The sequence below is a fragment of the Drosophila elegans genome, unplaced genomic scaffold, assembly GCF_018152505.1.
Source record: "Drosophila elegans isolate 14027-0461.03 unplaced genomic scaffold, ASM1815250v1 contig_814, whole genome shotgun sequence".
NCBI classification, from domain to species: domain Eukaryota; kingdom Metazoa; phylum Arthropoda; class Insecta; order Diptera; family Drosophilidae; genus Drosophila; species Drosophila elegans.
This window is the reverse complement of record NW_024546167.1, coordinates 17,127,055-17,141,270: the sequence shown is the minus strand read 5'-3', so window position 1 is coordinate 17,141,270 and position 14,216 is coordinate 17,127,055. Positions and strand designations below refer to the sequence as shown.

At 44.6% G+C, this 14,216-nt stretch overlaps 9 protein-coding genes across 10 annotated transcripts; 5 read left to right on the top strand and 4 right to left on the bottom strand.

The window, feature by feature from the left end:
* Positions 1-221: 221 nt before the first annotated feature.
* LOC108147793 (acyl-CoA-binding domain-containing protein 5) lies at positions 222-2,504 on the top strand. Its single transcript, XM_017274532.2, has 3 exons — positions 222-545; positions 676-1,709; positions 2,172-2,504. The coding sequence occupies exon 2, from the start codon at positions 678-680 to the stop codon at positions 1,659-1,661; it is 984 nt and encodes a 327-aa protein (XP_017130021.1). The 5' UTR covers positions 222-545; positions 676-677; the 3' UTR covers positions 1,662-1,709; positions 2,172-2,504.
* On the bottom strand, positions 2,476-3,822 carry LOC108147801 (peroxiredoxin-6). The gene is made up of 3 exons (XM_017274542.2): positions 3,460-3,822; positions 3,212-3,404; positions 2,476-2,771 (listed from the first exon to the last, which is right to left on the bottom strand). Exons 1-3 carry the CDS (start codon positions 3,731-3,733, stop codon positions 2,570-2,572), a joined length of 669 nt encoding a protein of 222 aa, XP_017130031.1. The 5' UTR covers positions 3,734-3,822; the 3' UTR covers positions 2,476-2,569.
* Positions 3,823-4,128: 306 nt separating this feature from the next.
* LOC108147810 (N-alpha-acetyltransferase 38, NatC auxiliary subunit) lies at positions 4,129-4,682 on the top strand. The gene has a single exon (XM_017274553.2). It carries the CDS (start codon positions 4,217-4,219, stop codon positions 4,580-4,582), a length of 366 nt encoding a protein of 121 aa, XP_017130042.1. The 5' UTR covers positions 4,129-4,216; the 3' UTR covers positions 4,583-4,682.
* Positions 4,683-5,062: 380 nt separating this feature from the next.
* Positions 5,063-5,856, top strand: LOC108147805 (WASH complex subunit 3). The gene is made up of 3 exons (XM_017274546.2): positions 5,063-5,156; positions 5,211-5,656; positions 5,713-5,856. Exons 1-3 carry the CDS (start codon positions 5,115-5,117, stop codon positions 5,750-5,752), a joined length of 528 nt encoding a protein of 175 aa, XP_017130035.1. The 5' UTR covers positions 5,063-5,114; the 3' UTR covers positions 5,753-5,856.
* On the bottom strand, positions 5,852-6,976 carry LOC108147811 (60S ribosomal protein L44). Its single transcript, XM_017274554.1, has 3 exons — positions 6,897-6,976; positions 6,493-6,666; positions 5,852-6,099 (listed from the first exon to the last, which is right to left on the bottom strand). Exons 1-3 carry the CDS (start codon positions 6,897-6,899, stop codon positions 5,962-5,964), a joined length of 315 nt encoding a protein of 104 aa, XP_017130043.1. The 5' UTR covers positions 6,900-6,976; the 3' UTR covers positions 5,852-5,961.
* Positions 6,977-8,247: 1,271 nt separating this feature from the next.
* LOC108147797 (protein SCO1 homolog, mitochondrial) lies at positions 8,248-9,251 on the bottom strand. Its single transcript, XM_017274536.2, has 2 exons — positions 8,758-9,251; positions 8,248-8,695 (listed from the first exon to the last, which is right to left on the bottom strand). The coding sequence occupies exons 1-2, from the start codon at positions 9,152-9,154 to the stop codon at positions 8,334-8,336; spliced, it is 759 nt and encodes a 252-aa protein (XP_017130025.1). The 5' UTR covers positions 9,155-9,251; the 3' UTR covers positions 8,248-8,333.
* Positions 9,252-9,324: 73 nt separating this feature from the next.
* Positions 9,325-10,538, top strand: LOC108147790 (DNA-directed RNA polymerases I and III subunit RPAC1). The gene is made up of 2 exons (XM_017274529.2): positions 9,325-9,542; positions 9,601-10,538. Exons 1-2 carry the CDS (start codon positions 9,403-9,405, stop codon positions 10,460-10,462), a joined length of 1,002 nt encoding a protein of 333 aa, XP_017130018.1. The 5' UTR covers positions 9,325-9,402; the 3' UTR covers positions 10,463-10,538.
* On the bottom strand, positions 10,449-11,917 carry LOC108147799. 2 transcript variants are annotated; one of them, XM_017274538.1, is made up of 2 exons: positions 11,544-11,917; positions 10,449-11,068 (listed from the first exon to the last, which is right to left on the bottom strand). In XM_017274538.1, exons 1-2 carry the CDS (start codon positions 11,754-11,756, stop codon positions 10,535-10,537), a joined length of 747 nt encoding a protein of 248 aa, XP_017130027.1. In that variant the 5' UTR covers positions 11,757-11,917; the 3' UTR covers positions 10,449-10,534. The 2 variants fall into 2 exon arrangements, with proteins under 2 accessions (XP_017130027.1, XP_017130029.1); XM_017274540.2 differs by lacking the exon at positions 11,544-11,917 and adding an exon at positions 11,215-11,510.
* A 261-nt stretch (positions 11,918-12,178) lies between these two features.
* Positions 12,179-14,195, top strand: LOC108147785 (KIF-binding protein). The gene has a single exon (XM_017274525.2). It carries the CDS (start codon positions 12,309-12,311, stop codon positions 14,094-14,096), a length of 1,788 nt encoding a protein of 595 aa, XP_017130014.1. The 5' UTR covers positions 12,179-12,308; the 3' UTR covers positions 14,097-14,195.
* The last annotated feature ends 21 nt before the right edge of the window (positions 14,196-14,216 follow it).

The window sequence follows — 14,216 nt, the reverse complement described above, 5'->3', positions numbered from 1 at the left end:
ATAAGGATCCAAATTGTATTATTTATTGCAAGAACCAGTCTGTGGCTTATTCACCAATATTTGTATAAATCAACATTTTTTCATATGTTTTATGAGCAAATAGACAAAAATTCAAACTAAAATCTTTTTTCCGCCCTGCCTTTCATCCCTAACGCCAATTAACGGACCATCACTCGGTTCGATACATTTATTGCACCCCTGCGCACACCCACATACGCACAGGCTCACGTACGCGCTCAGAGAGAGTTTTCGAGTTTTTGTTTGGTTTTATTTGATTGCAACTCGAAATTAAAGGCTGAGACGAGCGCAGCGCACAACAATATAATTGCGAGGTCGATAAGAAATACGGGAGGGGAAAAGCTTTGGCCGATTCGAAGCTCAGAAGACTGGACTTCAGAACTCGAACTTTGTCACCCAGCGCATCCGAGAAACATCGCCCCCCAAAAATTGATGAATAATTATAATAATAGTAAAACGAAGAAAGACACCAAAAGGGGGCCCCGAAATTGGTTTGCAACACCGCGCGGATTGCACACAATAATTAGGTAATTTGTAAGCGACGTTCACCTGTTTAATCGGTGAACTTGGCACCGTCTATCCATATACACATATAACATGTATATATATATCTTATCGATCGAGTGTACTGTGGCTAATCTCCAGATAATCTTACAGAAATGGCGGCGGCGATTGAGGAGCGATTCCAGGCGGCGGTCAACGTGATCAAGGGTCTGCCCAAAAATGGACCCTACCAGCCCAGCACCAGCATGATGCTCAAGTTCTACGGACTGTTCAAACAGGCCACCGAAGGGGGATGCGATCAGAAGAAGCCCGGTTTCTGGGACATTGTGGGCAAGGCCAAGTGGGACGCGTGGAATGATAACCGGCATTTGAGCAAGGAGCAGGCCATGCAACGCTATGTGGAAAGCCTCCAGGAGATCATCGAAACGATGTCATTTACGGAGAATGTTCAGAATTTTGTGGGAAGCCTGGACAATCTAGGGAACATTAGTCTCGACGAACTAGAGCTTGTGTCACCCGGCATGCGGGAACTGGCCGAATCACATCCCAACTCGCCGTTCCATTCGCGCACCAACAGTCCGCAGCACGGATCCAGTTGCAACAGCGAGGCGGAGGTGGAAGTGGCTGCCACAACACAACCGCTGGCCTCGTCCGAAACGATAAAAGAGAATGGCCACAGTTCGTCACCGCCATTGACCAATGGTTTTGTTCCCAAATCTGTAAACTTCACACAACACGACACAACGACACTGCACAACTATACGAACAACAGCAGTGTGGCTATTGTGGAGCCCTCGGACGATGAATACGACGATCCCTACGATCTAAGCCACGAGCTGACCCAGGCGATTGCCCAGAACACGGACTTGCTGCGCCAAATCCAGACGGCCATCTCCCGCATGAACAGCGATGTGGGTGCAGTGCAGCAAAAGGTGCGAGGCCTGGAGCAGTCGCTTAACGAGCTTCGAACTGCACAGAAGGCTGCGAGGGGAGCGGTGGGACAGCAGCCACGATCACTGCCCGCCTGGTGGCCCTTCAGGAACATCTCCCCGCTCTGGTTTGCCGTCCTAATCCTTTGGCCTTTCCTAGTGCGACGATTTGCGCGGATGCTGCAGACCACTCCGCAGCGTAGACACTGACGTATAGGAGGTTCTATGCTAGCGGGAGAAAAATGTGGTAGTTAAATTGTAAGTACCAATTCTAATTACTTAAAGAAGGCAAATTCCTAGGGAAGATCAAGTCTCTTTCCACTTGTAATTTCAAGAACACTCTAAGTTAATCCACATATATCAATCTATTACGCTTCTTTCTTGTTTATATTGGAGAGGAATTTATGATCGCATGGAACCTGTTTGGCAGCGAAAGCTTTTACATCTTATAATGTACATATTTGCATTTCATTAACATATTCAAGGAAACGGTCACTAAGCAAACTCAGATTGTTAAATATCGTTGAGTATTTGAACAAGGGAAAGTGTTTTTAGCTCTTGTGTTTATACTTATTATCAGTAATTATTATTTAATTAAAGACAGGGTAGTCAGGGTAGGCGATACACAAAATCTAAGAGTACGTTTCTTTTCTAATGTATATTTATTATAAAAAACATTAAAATTTACATTTTAATCTAATATAACCTTTTCAATTTCAGTTACCTTTGGTTACGGGCACGAGCTTGGTCTTTCGCTTTCTTCTTTCCTCGAAAGCTCTTCAGTTATTGTACAGAATTGGCCTTATTTATACTTTTCTAACCTCAGGGTTATCCAGTTGCAATATCTTTACCCTCTTTTTTATACGTCTATATGTATATTGAATGTATATTTATTTTGTACACACAAAACGCGACCTTTTTTGTCACATTCCCCATCTGATTTAGTTTGTAAGTCGAATGTTTTTGGCACTTTTGTCTGGCAGGAGGCGCATTTTATCATGCTAAAAGCGCAGTCCTGCTAAAATACGGTTGTAAGCGTATACTTTATTGTGCATTAATTTGTTATTAATTATAATTTTTGTAATAAAGTCATACTTGAAAAAAGACGATTTGTACCCTTAGGGCTGAGGTGTGATCCGGAGATAACTCTTTCCGGACGGAACTTCAATTGTTTCGATACCCTTGGGAAAGAGGTTGGGCACATCTTCGCTTTTGACGGTTGGCAAAACCATGCATTTGCCACCCTTTTGCCAATCTGCAGGCGTGGCCACGCTCTTTGTTTGGGTCAATTGCAGTGAGTCGATGACCCGCAGGATTTCACTGGAATGGGGAACAAAAAAAATTATAGTTAAATATTGGATATTGATTTTTTTTAAATAAACGAAGTATTTTATTTACTACTTATCATATTGCAGTACCCAGTATGTAACATTAAATGGTTGGCAAACTAATAAGTAAATAATCGTTTTCAAAGCTTTTATCGTTATAAACACCGTTTAGTAGTTTTGAATATGCCTCGTTAAGTAATTACATATCTCTTTCAACGTTTATGAACACGATTTGTACAAAACAGACACCCTATCTAATCTATCTCTAACCTAATCATCAATATCTGCTGATATCAAAATTAAATAGCGAAATTTATCAAAATTAGTTGACTATTTCGTTTATATTTTTATTAAATTTTTAATTATGTAGAACACTAGAATGCGAACGGTATAACAATAAATGATTTACCCATATTCTTATGATTTACTCACTCGAAATTACGTCCTGTGGTGGCAGGATAAAGGATGGATAGGCGTAGCTTCTTTTTGTCATCCACAACGAAAACTGCACGACATGTAAGGGGAATACCCTCAGCATTGAGCTCATCCTTGTCCAGCATGTTGAACTTGAGGGCCAGCTCCCGCTTGTCATCCGCGATGATGGGATAATCGAAGCTGGGGAGCTCTGAAAAGGAAACTTCATTAGATGGGTTCCTAGCCAAGACCTAAAGTGAACCCACTGCCAAAACTCTTGATGTCCTCGATCCAACCCTTGTGCGATTCTACGGTGTCACAGGACAAAGCAATTGGCTTGACTCCTCGCTTCAAGAATTCCGGAACCAAGGCCGCCACTCTTGCCAATTCCGTAGTACAAACCGGAGTAAAATCCGCCGGATGAGAGAACAAAATAGCCCAACTATCGCTCATCCAATCGTAAAAGTCTATCTTTCCCACACTCGTGTCGGCCGAAAAGTTGGGAAACTGATCTCCAATATTTAAGGCCTTGCCGGTCATTTTGGTTGATTTGAAAATTAGGGAGTTCGAGAAGCTTTGGATAAATGCGAAACAAAATTGCCGCAAAATAGGAGTCAGCTGATTGCGTCAGAGTGACCGTTTCAGTTATACACTTAAACCAGGGCTACATCTAGCTAGTGAGCCACACTTTTCTTACAAAATCTACAAGCCTTTTGTAAAATAAATTTGCATATTTTAAACACAAAAATTAAATTAATATTTACAAGCAGTGCCTCATGACTACTCCTTTTATTTTATATGTTTTTGAATAATTAACAATGTGAATTTCCCAAATAAAATATGTTTTCAAGTAATAATTTTAAAATCCCGTATGATAAAATTGATCCAGTGAACTGAACCACTAAAATTTTTATTGCATCCCTGGACCTTATACACACACACACACACACAAACTCAAAATCGCGCACAGTAAACATAAATAATTTTTCGTATTTATTTTAATCTCACTCGAAGTACGAAACCATGACTGACCTGAGTATCAGCGGCCAGCAGGTGCTACCAGCACATCCACCCACAATACCGGAACCCTTCAGGATCACCACGAATGCCCCGCACCAGATGAACGATGCCAGTTTGACGCCCGGCAGGAGGAAGCTGCAAAAATGGTTGGGTCGTGTCCTTCGGATCGTCATCACCGATGGACGTGTCCTGGTGGGATTCTTCAATTGCACCGATAGGGACGCAAACATCGTGCTGTCCATGTGCGCCGAGTACCTGGTGGAGGGCCAGGAGCCCCGCCTCTTGGGCAACGTGATGGTTCCGGGCAAGCACATCGTGTCCCTCAACATTGACGAGCCCGATCCGCAGTCCAGTCTCCTGGTGCAATAGCTTCGAGTCCGTTCTTAGATTCCTTTCATCATCATTTTATGTTAGCAAACAAATAAATCTGTTCGAGTACGCCTATTAAAGACTTCACGGCGCTGATGAATATACCCAGTACGTTTTAAAACCCCACAAAGCATATGAAATATATTCTGGATCTGTAGTAATCACGAATGTGTCTTCGGATTTATGTGCAGAAGAGCTAAAGAAATTGAGTTACAGCAAATGTCTGGAAAATACAAAATATAATTTTTATTACTTGATATTGATACTATACTGTTTTAGGTTTGATTGCAAAGGTTAAGCTGTAATAAGAAAGGATTTAGGCTCATCGGAAATATACAAAAATACCTTCCATTGAATATAACTCTGTGCATTATAAATATTTTTAAATTAGGCGCTCACTTGACTTTTTCAAGTTTAGACCGAAATACCAAATTTTTAGATCAGCATAGCGTTAGGCCAAGAATATTTCATACCGAACCACCTGACAACCCTAAAAGCTTGAAAAAAGACTGCTGACAAAAACAATAAAATAATGGATGCAACTTCAATTGTGGGCGATGTGGATAAAACCCAGGTAATGGAGTTACAACTATAAATAGCTGGCACTTCCACAAATCGGTTCTTCCAGATACCGCCGCTGAATCAGAAGCGCATCCTGGCCTTTGTCAATCACTTTCTCGTCAGCACTTGCACCTTTCTGAATGAGTTCGCCCTGGGCTGTGAGACAAAGTTTGTGGAGATGGAGCGGCAATTGCAAAAGACCGAGGCGGCTCTTATCATCCTGGAGGCTAAGCTGGCTTCCATACCCACCGAGCACCATGTGGCTGAAGAGGCACCCAGCACCCCAACGCCATCCAAGGAAACCAACCCGCCTGAAGTTCCCATTGTGGATACTGAGCTTCCAGCCGAGGAGAAACAACCTGAAGAACTGCAAGCCCCATCTGAATTTATAGGAGTGCGAGCTTGCGAGGATCTGCGCTACAGGAAGTTTTTCAAAATGGTTCAAGTTGGAGTCCCTCCGCCGGCCGTCAAGCAGAAAATGCAATCCGAAGGCCTGGAGCCTCGTCTGCTGGAGTAAGTCAAGTCCTAACGCTCCCTGAAATCAAAATCAACCTCATGTTTCATTTCAGCACTCCCGATTTAATCCTGGCCGATGGGCAGCGTGAGTGAGTGAGTCTTGAAGAAGCCAAGCCAACAAGCCCAACTTGTGATATAGCACTACTAGTTGCTACACTCTTCAATTAAACATTTTTGGTAAAGCTTTACGTCTACAATTTAATTTGTTTTATTTGCCGCCATGCGGCGGCTCAAAAAAACAACTTAAAACCACTTCGATAGCAAAAAGAGTTTCTCGGTTGGATGAAGGAGCCTAAGTGTGTCTAGAACTGGATCATCTGTCCCTTGCGCTTCTTGTCGCCTCCCAGCTCGAAGTGCTTGCAACGCTTCAGGGGAGTCTGCTTGCGGTATTTGCACTCAGTGCACTCCATACGCAGTACGATCTTCTTGGTGGTCTTGGCCTGAAATGGTACAATAAATCACGTTTAGTAAGGAGAACACAATGCTTAAGGGAACGGAGAAATGTCTGAAACTGCAGGTGGGGCGCCATGGGATGGGATGCCACATGACGCTGCCTATAAGACCTCACCGGTGCAATAACAATTTTGATCTGGCACAGTTTGTTCCCACCAAAAAGCCGAATGCTCAACGAGCGCAGCGATTTAGTTCTACTAAGCGCCATTTTTTAGGGTTCTGTTCACTTTCCACCAAGACTGTCGATTGTTCTTGGTTTTTATCATGATATTGATATATCTATCATTTAGATCTTCTTGGTAATTCAGAATCGAAATAGATGTACGACAGTCTGGTGGCAAGTGAGCCGGACGAGCAGTACTCATCCCGACGAGACTCACCTTCTTCCTGAAGATGGGCTTGGTCTGGCCACCGAAACCCTGCTGCTTCCTGTCGTAACGCCTCCTGCCCTGGGCACCCTTGCGCTCCTTGGACTTCTTGTACTGCGTCACCTTGTGCAGCTTGTGGACCTTGCACTTCTTGCAGAAGGTGCGGCGTTGTTTTGGTACGTTCACCTGGCGGGCGGAAAACACACAAGTCAATTAGTAACTTAGTAATTTTTTAATCAGCGACCGCGGATTTTTTCGAGCCGATCAGAAACGCACTTAAAACACGGCGCGGCCCTCGATATTCCGCTCCTCGAGTCGGCCACGCTGCAATCTCTGCTTTCGCAGCGGCCCCACATTCGTTCGCTCATATTTCAACGCGGATGTTCGACGATTACGAATTTATGTGAAAAACCTACCATCTTGATTTCAGGAAAAACGAAAAAGAAGGGACGGGGCGATGTGACCGGAGAACAGTAAAAAAGAATAACCACCTGGATTTTTAAATATACTAGTTATACTATTCGCATAATGAAAATATACCAAAATAAACTTTTTTTAGCCGGCTTCCACTAGCACATGTTTTCACACTATTTTTTATTTTTTTCATTTTTTTTTTAATAACCCCTTTCCAAACTTCCGAAAAATGGCTTTGCTGAAAAGTTACCAAAAACCTGCAGCTCTAAGTCCGTAACTTTTCTTTCAGGCGTCCAATTTCCAAGTGGTATATTTTTAAAGTATTGCGGCTTAAGTCTCTAAAACTCTGCATTTAAATTTTGTTTTGAAATTTCGAGTTGTTTTTTTTTTACGATATAACTCCTTAATCAATTCTCGAAAAATATAGTCCCAGAAATGTGACCAAAAACCTACAGTGTTAATTTTATAACTTTTCTTTAAAGCATCCGATTTTAAAGTGGTATGTCTTTAAAGTATTGTGGTTTAGTGCTCTAAAAATCTGCGTTTAAAACTTGGTTTGTAATTTATGATGTTACCCCATTCTTAATTCCCGAAAAAATCGTCCTTGCAGAAATGTGACCAAAAACCTGCAGTTTTAAATCCATAACTTTTCTCCCTTGCCTCCGATTTCAAAGTTGTATATCTTTAAACTCTTGTGGCTAAAGAATCTAAAAATTTGCATTTTAATTTTGTTTTGAAAGTTTGGGCTGATATTCTTACGACATAACTCCTTAATTAAATTCCGAAAAAAATCATTTTAAAAAAGGTACCAAAAACCATCAGCTTTAATTCCATAACTTTTCTTACAGACTTCCGATTTCGAAGTGCTATATCTTTAATGTCCTGCTACGTTAGTCTCTAAAAAACTGCGTTTAAAACTTAGTTTGTAATTTTGCGTCGTTTTTTTTTGTAATTTTCATCATATTAAAAAATAGTTTAGCAGAGAAGTGAGCATAAACATGCAGATCTAAGTCCATAACTATTATTTTATGCATTTGATTTCGAAGTGGTAAATCCTTAAAGTCTTGTGGACTAGGTCTCTAAAAATCTGCGTTAAACAATTGATTTGTAATTTGTAATGTTCGCTTTCTGAGTTTTCGAAAAATGGCTTTACACTTTTTTTATTTTCGAATTTGCTGGATTTTTTAGGAAATAGTGGAACGTGCACTTTTTATGAATTGGCCCAAATGGCAGTTATATATTTGGATATTGTTTTCCTTTTCACTTAGTTTTCAATTTATTTTGAATTGAATTCCACATGTCTAAAAAATTGACTCAGATTTAGGAAATCCAAAGAGCAAAAAAGATATAACATAATTTTTTGTTTGCTATATTGCTACTGGCGTACGTTATACGTAAAAATAAATACAACGAATCAACATTTTTAAGGCTTAAACAGCTTAGCTAAACCAGCCCTTCTTGTTCAGCGAGTTCCACTTGGCTATGTTCACCAGAATGGAGGCCACACACTGGTCCTTGTCCCGATTTTGACCGTAGTAGTCCACAAACTCGCCGTCCGGATTGACCAGATACATGATGATGGTGTGGTCCACGATGTAGTCGTTGTCCTCATCGCGCGGTCCGGCGCTAAAATAAACCCGGAAAGCCTTGCACACATTGCGGATCTGGTCGACGGTTCCGGTGAGTCCCAGGAGTTTGGGCGAGAACTCCTTCACGTATTTGGCCACCACCTCCTTGGAGTCACGTTCCGGGTCCACGGTAATGAAGATGGGCTGCACCGCCGGCGTTTGGGGGGATTTTTCTGGGAGGGATTAGGGGAATAAATTGGTAAATGCAAAAAGAGAGGAGACCGTTTTTACATACCCACTTCGTCCACCACGGCGGCCATCTTCTCCAGCTCATCGGGACAAATGTCGGGGCAGTGGGTGAACCCGAAGTAGATGAGCAGCCACTTGCCCAGGAAGTCCTCCGATTTGCGCACCGCTCCCTGGGGATCTACCAGTTCCCACCTACCGCCGATGGCCGCCTTTCCCAGCTGCCGCTGGCGTTCCTTTAGCCGCGCCTCGTCCTTCTCGCTCTTCACGTACAGCATGAAGCCCAGTCCACCGGCTCCAAGTGCTCCAATGACGGCCAGACTTTTCCAGGAGATCGGACCTTTGCCTTTTGTGGCATCCGCCGGAGCGGCGTAGTGGCGGATGGCCGCTGGCTGCATCGCCCAGCGACGGCAGCTGCCCATTAAGCGTTGCAGGGAGCGGGACATCCTGTGGCCAGGTTTTGAGGAATTTTCAAGTTTTACGTAAATCTTCTGGAGAAATAAAAATCTCGCCGGTGCCCTGCTTCTTCTTCTCCTTTTATTTGCCAGTCACACGGAATCGTTTGCACTACGGTATATTTTTATGGTATATTAAAAACGAAATGGTATATTTTGGTATTCCGACCGCGGTCTTATTGGTTTCAACACGTGCGGTTAAAATTTGTAAAAGTTTTAAATATAAATACCTGAGGAAAATGGATAGCACGAAGCGCAAGGAGCCGCTGTTGTACATGGAGGAGTACCGGGTCAAGCAGGATCCGCAGGACTATGGCCTGGCGGACGACATATTCACAATTGAGACATTTAAAGAGAAGCTGCAAATAACCATCGTGAGGTGGGTTTTTTTTTTTTATCGAGATTTCTGGCGAGGATTAACCGGTCTTATCTTTCAGAAACGATGAAGATGGCTTGGAGTTCGATCTGATTGGAGTTTATCCGGCCATAGCCAATGCCTTCCGCCGACTAATGCTTAGCGATGTGCCCAGCATGGCCATCGAAAAGGTGTACATATACAACAACACCTCGATCATCCAGGATGAGGTCCTGGCCCATCGGATGGGCCTGCTGCCGCTGAGAGCTGATCCTCGACTCTTTGCTTATCGCACGGAGGAAAGCAGCGAAGCGGGGACAGAGCAGGATACTCTGGAGTTTGAGCTGAAGGTGAAGTGCTCAAGGCGTCGGGATGCAGGCAAGGATCAGTCGAACTTCGATGACATCTACAAGAACCACAAGGTGTACTCGGGCCATCTGAAGTGGCTGCCCAAGGGGAAGCAGGCGCAGATCTACAGCGAGAGTGCAGTGAACTGCATCCATGAGGACATACTGATTGCCCAACTCCGACCGGGTCATGAGCTGGATTTACGCTTGGTGGCTGTTAAGGGACTCGGACGGGATCACGCCAAGTTCTCGCCTGTGGCGACGGCCACTTACCGACTGTTGCCACAGATCAAACTAAATCGCGAGGTGACCGGCAAGGATGCGTACCTTCTGCAGAGCTGCTTCTCGCCCGGAGTGATTGGCATCGACGAGAACGAGAGCGCCTATGTGAAGGATGCGCGATATGATAGCTGCAGCCGGAATGTCTATCGCTATCCGCAGCTCAGCGATGCCGTTACCTTGGCCCGTGTCCGAGACCACTACATCTTTTCCGTGGAGTCGGTGGGCGCCCTCAAGCCGGATGTTATCTTTCTGGAGGCCATCAAAGTGCTGAAGAAGAAGTGTCGAGCGTTTATAGACGAAATTGAAGCGGAATAGATTTATATTTAGTTGCTAAAAGAATTATTCTATGTACATAAGACAACAACACTTGATATAAAATATGTAAGCCTAAGAACTGCGTTTCCCCTCCCGTTGGCGCTTGAGTATTTTCAGGCGAAACTCGGTGAGCACGACTTGAAGGCGCTCCTGGCAGAGCAGAGCGTCCTCCAGGTCCATGTTATTTAGTTGCAGCGCCAAGCTCTTGCCGAACAGGTCAAATTCAGTAATAATGGCATCCTCCGAGACGGTGTCGTCCTGATAGTCACCGTGCAACTCCGGCTCATCCTGCTTGATGTGGACCATCTCCTCGTCGTAGCCTACCTGCTCTTGGTATTGATGGTCATGCTCTTCGATGAACTCGTTTTCAACCACATACTCCTGTACCAGTGGCTCTGTTCCCAACAGATCATCCAGGATTGAGTCGTTTGAGGCCATGTCTTGGGCATCCATTTGCTCCAGCTTTACCTCGCTCTTAATCTTTGGCTGCATTTTGTTATTTAGCTTAGGCTTTGGTTTGGGATTTGGCTTTGGCTTAACGGTAGTAATGGAAGCCGATAGATCGGGATTATGGTTATCCTTGCAGAGCTCGCCCTTGACCATGGTCTGTAAGTGTAAATGAAAATTGTTATTTTGGAATAATGAATTGACGAATTCTGGGGTATGAGTTATACGACAGCAAAGGGGCAAATACTATTCTTGGTTTTTAGTGTAGATTATTGTACTTAAATAGGTTTAGATGTTGTCTTCACCTGTTTCAGATTTTATTAGCATCAGTATGGCTGCCATTTGTGTTACAATTGTATCCAAACAGCTGATGAATTTAAGAAGTTGTGAGCATTCTATTCTATTAAGCAGCTGTTAATCATCTGGTTCCCATTTTAGGTACATTTTTTCAAATCTAATCGGTTTCAGTATTAATGAGCTTTAAAGAGAGAATTGGTATACGATCGTATTCTAAATGGAAGTAAATGTACTTGGGATTTTTTTATAAACTTTTAACTATTTAATATAAGCTAGTCAGCCACATATTTTTTGATACACAACGGCCATTCCTAATGGCATTGCGTTTGGAACTTTCCTGGTGCTTCCGGGTGATGAGATGCTGCTTGATGGAGGCCAGTCTGGCCAGGACATTGGCGTCGCAGATGATGCAGTGCGCCGAGTAGCCATCGTTGCTGGAGCGAAGCCAGGCGGAGAAGGCCGGGATCTTCTCCCAGTCGGCGCGGTAACGCTGGTGGTACAGTCGCTTCACTTTCTTGTCGTCGGGGTCCTGCTTAAACACTTTAAGCATTGTTCCTGCTTTTAAACGAGTTGTCCTTCAGAATAAATCGAAAATCCTTCTTTTTAAAGATGAGCGCCAAAAACAGTCTTTTAATTTACTGCTTATGGTAAATATTTTGGTATATTCCGAAAAATATTAGCAACGCGAAAAAAATCTGAAAGTCAATGCAGTGTGACTGCGATTTGATAGGTTAGAATACCAAAAATGGCGGCCAGGGCTGCAATTAGTACTATTAGCGCAGTGCGGTCACACTGAAGAAGATCTGACTAGCTTTAATGGTATGCTCGCTCAGTTTGCTTAGAAACTCCTCTAAATGGAAGTTAACTTTTATTAATTTGTTTTTTTTAAGTTGTACATTTCCTTTCAGCTTGTTTTTTTCAGTGTCATAATATTGTAATCTTGATTGGTTTGAGTCTCTGCTAGAGTTGTTTATAAATGAACTTTAAAGCACGGTCATACTGGTTACATCGCGATGACAAACTAGCAAAAAAAAAAACAGAAAAAATAGTAAATAATAGAAAATATAACAAGTAAACACCAGGCAGACAGTGTCCAGTCAACATGGTCATTCCCAAGGAGATCCTGAGCGACTACAAGGAGCTGTACGAGAAGGCCAACCGTCTGGTGGAGGAGGAGAGTCGTAGTGATCCGCCCACTGATCCCTTTCGCTCCCATTACAAAGCCCGCGATGTTCTGAGCGATTTGAAAAGGCAGCTAGACGACCAACTGGTCTCTGTTCAGGCCAGCGAGGAGGATGGGGGGCAGGATGACCTCTGCTACCGCTCCCTACTGGCCTTTGTCTGTCGCGATCTGGGCAGGATCTATATCTACACGGAGGAGTCGTCGGAGGGCGAAAAGCTACTAAATCGTTGCCTGGAACTAGTCACTCCGCTCAAGAAGCTTCCCCAAGGCATCATTCCATTCATTGGAGCCATCAACGAGCTGAGCATTGTGCTGGCCTCCAAGGAGGATTACAAAAAGGGTCTGGACATTCTCATTGAGGCGGATACCAGCTACGAGAATTTTAAGGCCAGTGGCTTGCAAGCCCTAGCCGTACAGGATATATTCAATCCCCCGGAGGATGGACAGGATGCTCCAGCGGCGGGACCCAAGGAGCTGGAATCTCTGTACACGCTGGTCTCCTTCTACATGGCCCAGATGTACGGCCATCTGGGGGAGCCGGAGAAGTCGGCCAGGTGCTGCCATCGCACCCTGCACCGGCAACTGGAGTACAAGACGTACGATGCCATTGATTTCGCACTGAACACGGCCACCTTGTCGCAGTTCTACATTGGAGAGGAGCGCTTCCAGGAGGCGCGTCATCACCTGGCCGCCGCCACGCTCATCATGGCCGAGTACGAGACGCACATGTTGGAGCCGGAGATGAGCGAGAAGCAGCGTCAGGATACAACGGAGACCTTTAAACATCGCTACGCCGATGTGGCACGCTGTTGGGCCAAGTATGGATTGTATTTGATGCAGACCTCCAAGCTGCGTCTGATGAGGGACGAGGATGAGGATGAGGAGGCCAAGAGCCTGGAGAAGGTGATGCGCAATCTTCGGCTGGTCGAGGCGAAACAGTCCCGGTTTCCAGGACTCGATCTCACCGCCTGCGAGAATCGAATAAGCTGCGACTATTGCCTGACCTTCGACGATGCCAAGCTGGTGTTCCATTTCGTTAACGAGTGGCTGGACATAGCCAAGGACTATTACAAGGCCGAGAACGAGGCCACCGAGTACTCGAAGATCATACAGGACTACGCCGAGGCGTACGAGCACATTGCCTTCTTCGAGGAGAATCCGGAAAACCAGGCTAAAATGCAAAAGCGGCGTGCCAAGTATCTGGAGGATCTGCTGGATCTTCTGGATCCCATTTTCTATATGAAGATATGCCGGGAATGCTGGTATGGCGCCGGAACAGCGCATGCCGCCGTTCTAGACGTTCGTCTAGATATTATTCGATCGACGAGTACACCGTCGCCGGAGGAAATCAAAAAGGTCAACCAGAGCTGCATGAAGGCCATCAAGCACTTTGAGAGCTATGTCAAATCCTATCTGGCCAAACCGCAGAGCGAGGAGTGGCGTCCCAACATGGACGTGCAGGAGCAGCGTCTCATGCTCTACGCCCACTTCCACATTGGCCGCATCTACTACAAGCTGATCAGTGCCCATCCGCTCCAGCAGCTGGAACACCTCGCCAATTGTCACAAGTACTACAAGCTGTTCGATGCCGGTTGTGAGCTCCACAAGGAGGCAGCCGAGCAGCTGCAGGGAGAGATCGGTGTGGTGCGCGAAATGCTGCAGCTGCTGCCTCTCAAGATAAACACGGTCAAGGCCAGGTTGGGCTAGACCACATTTGTCTTACCCTGATTAAATAATTTCCAAAAAAAGAGTTGCATTTGACACAAGCTTTATAATTAGTCCAAATAAAACGCTTATGCTAGAGGATAGCTTCAGTTTATATTTTGT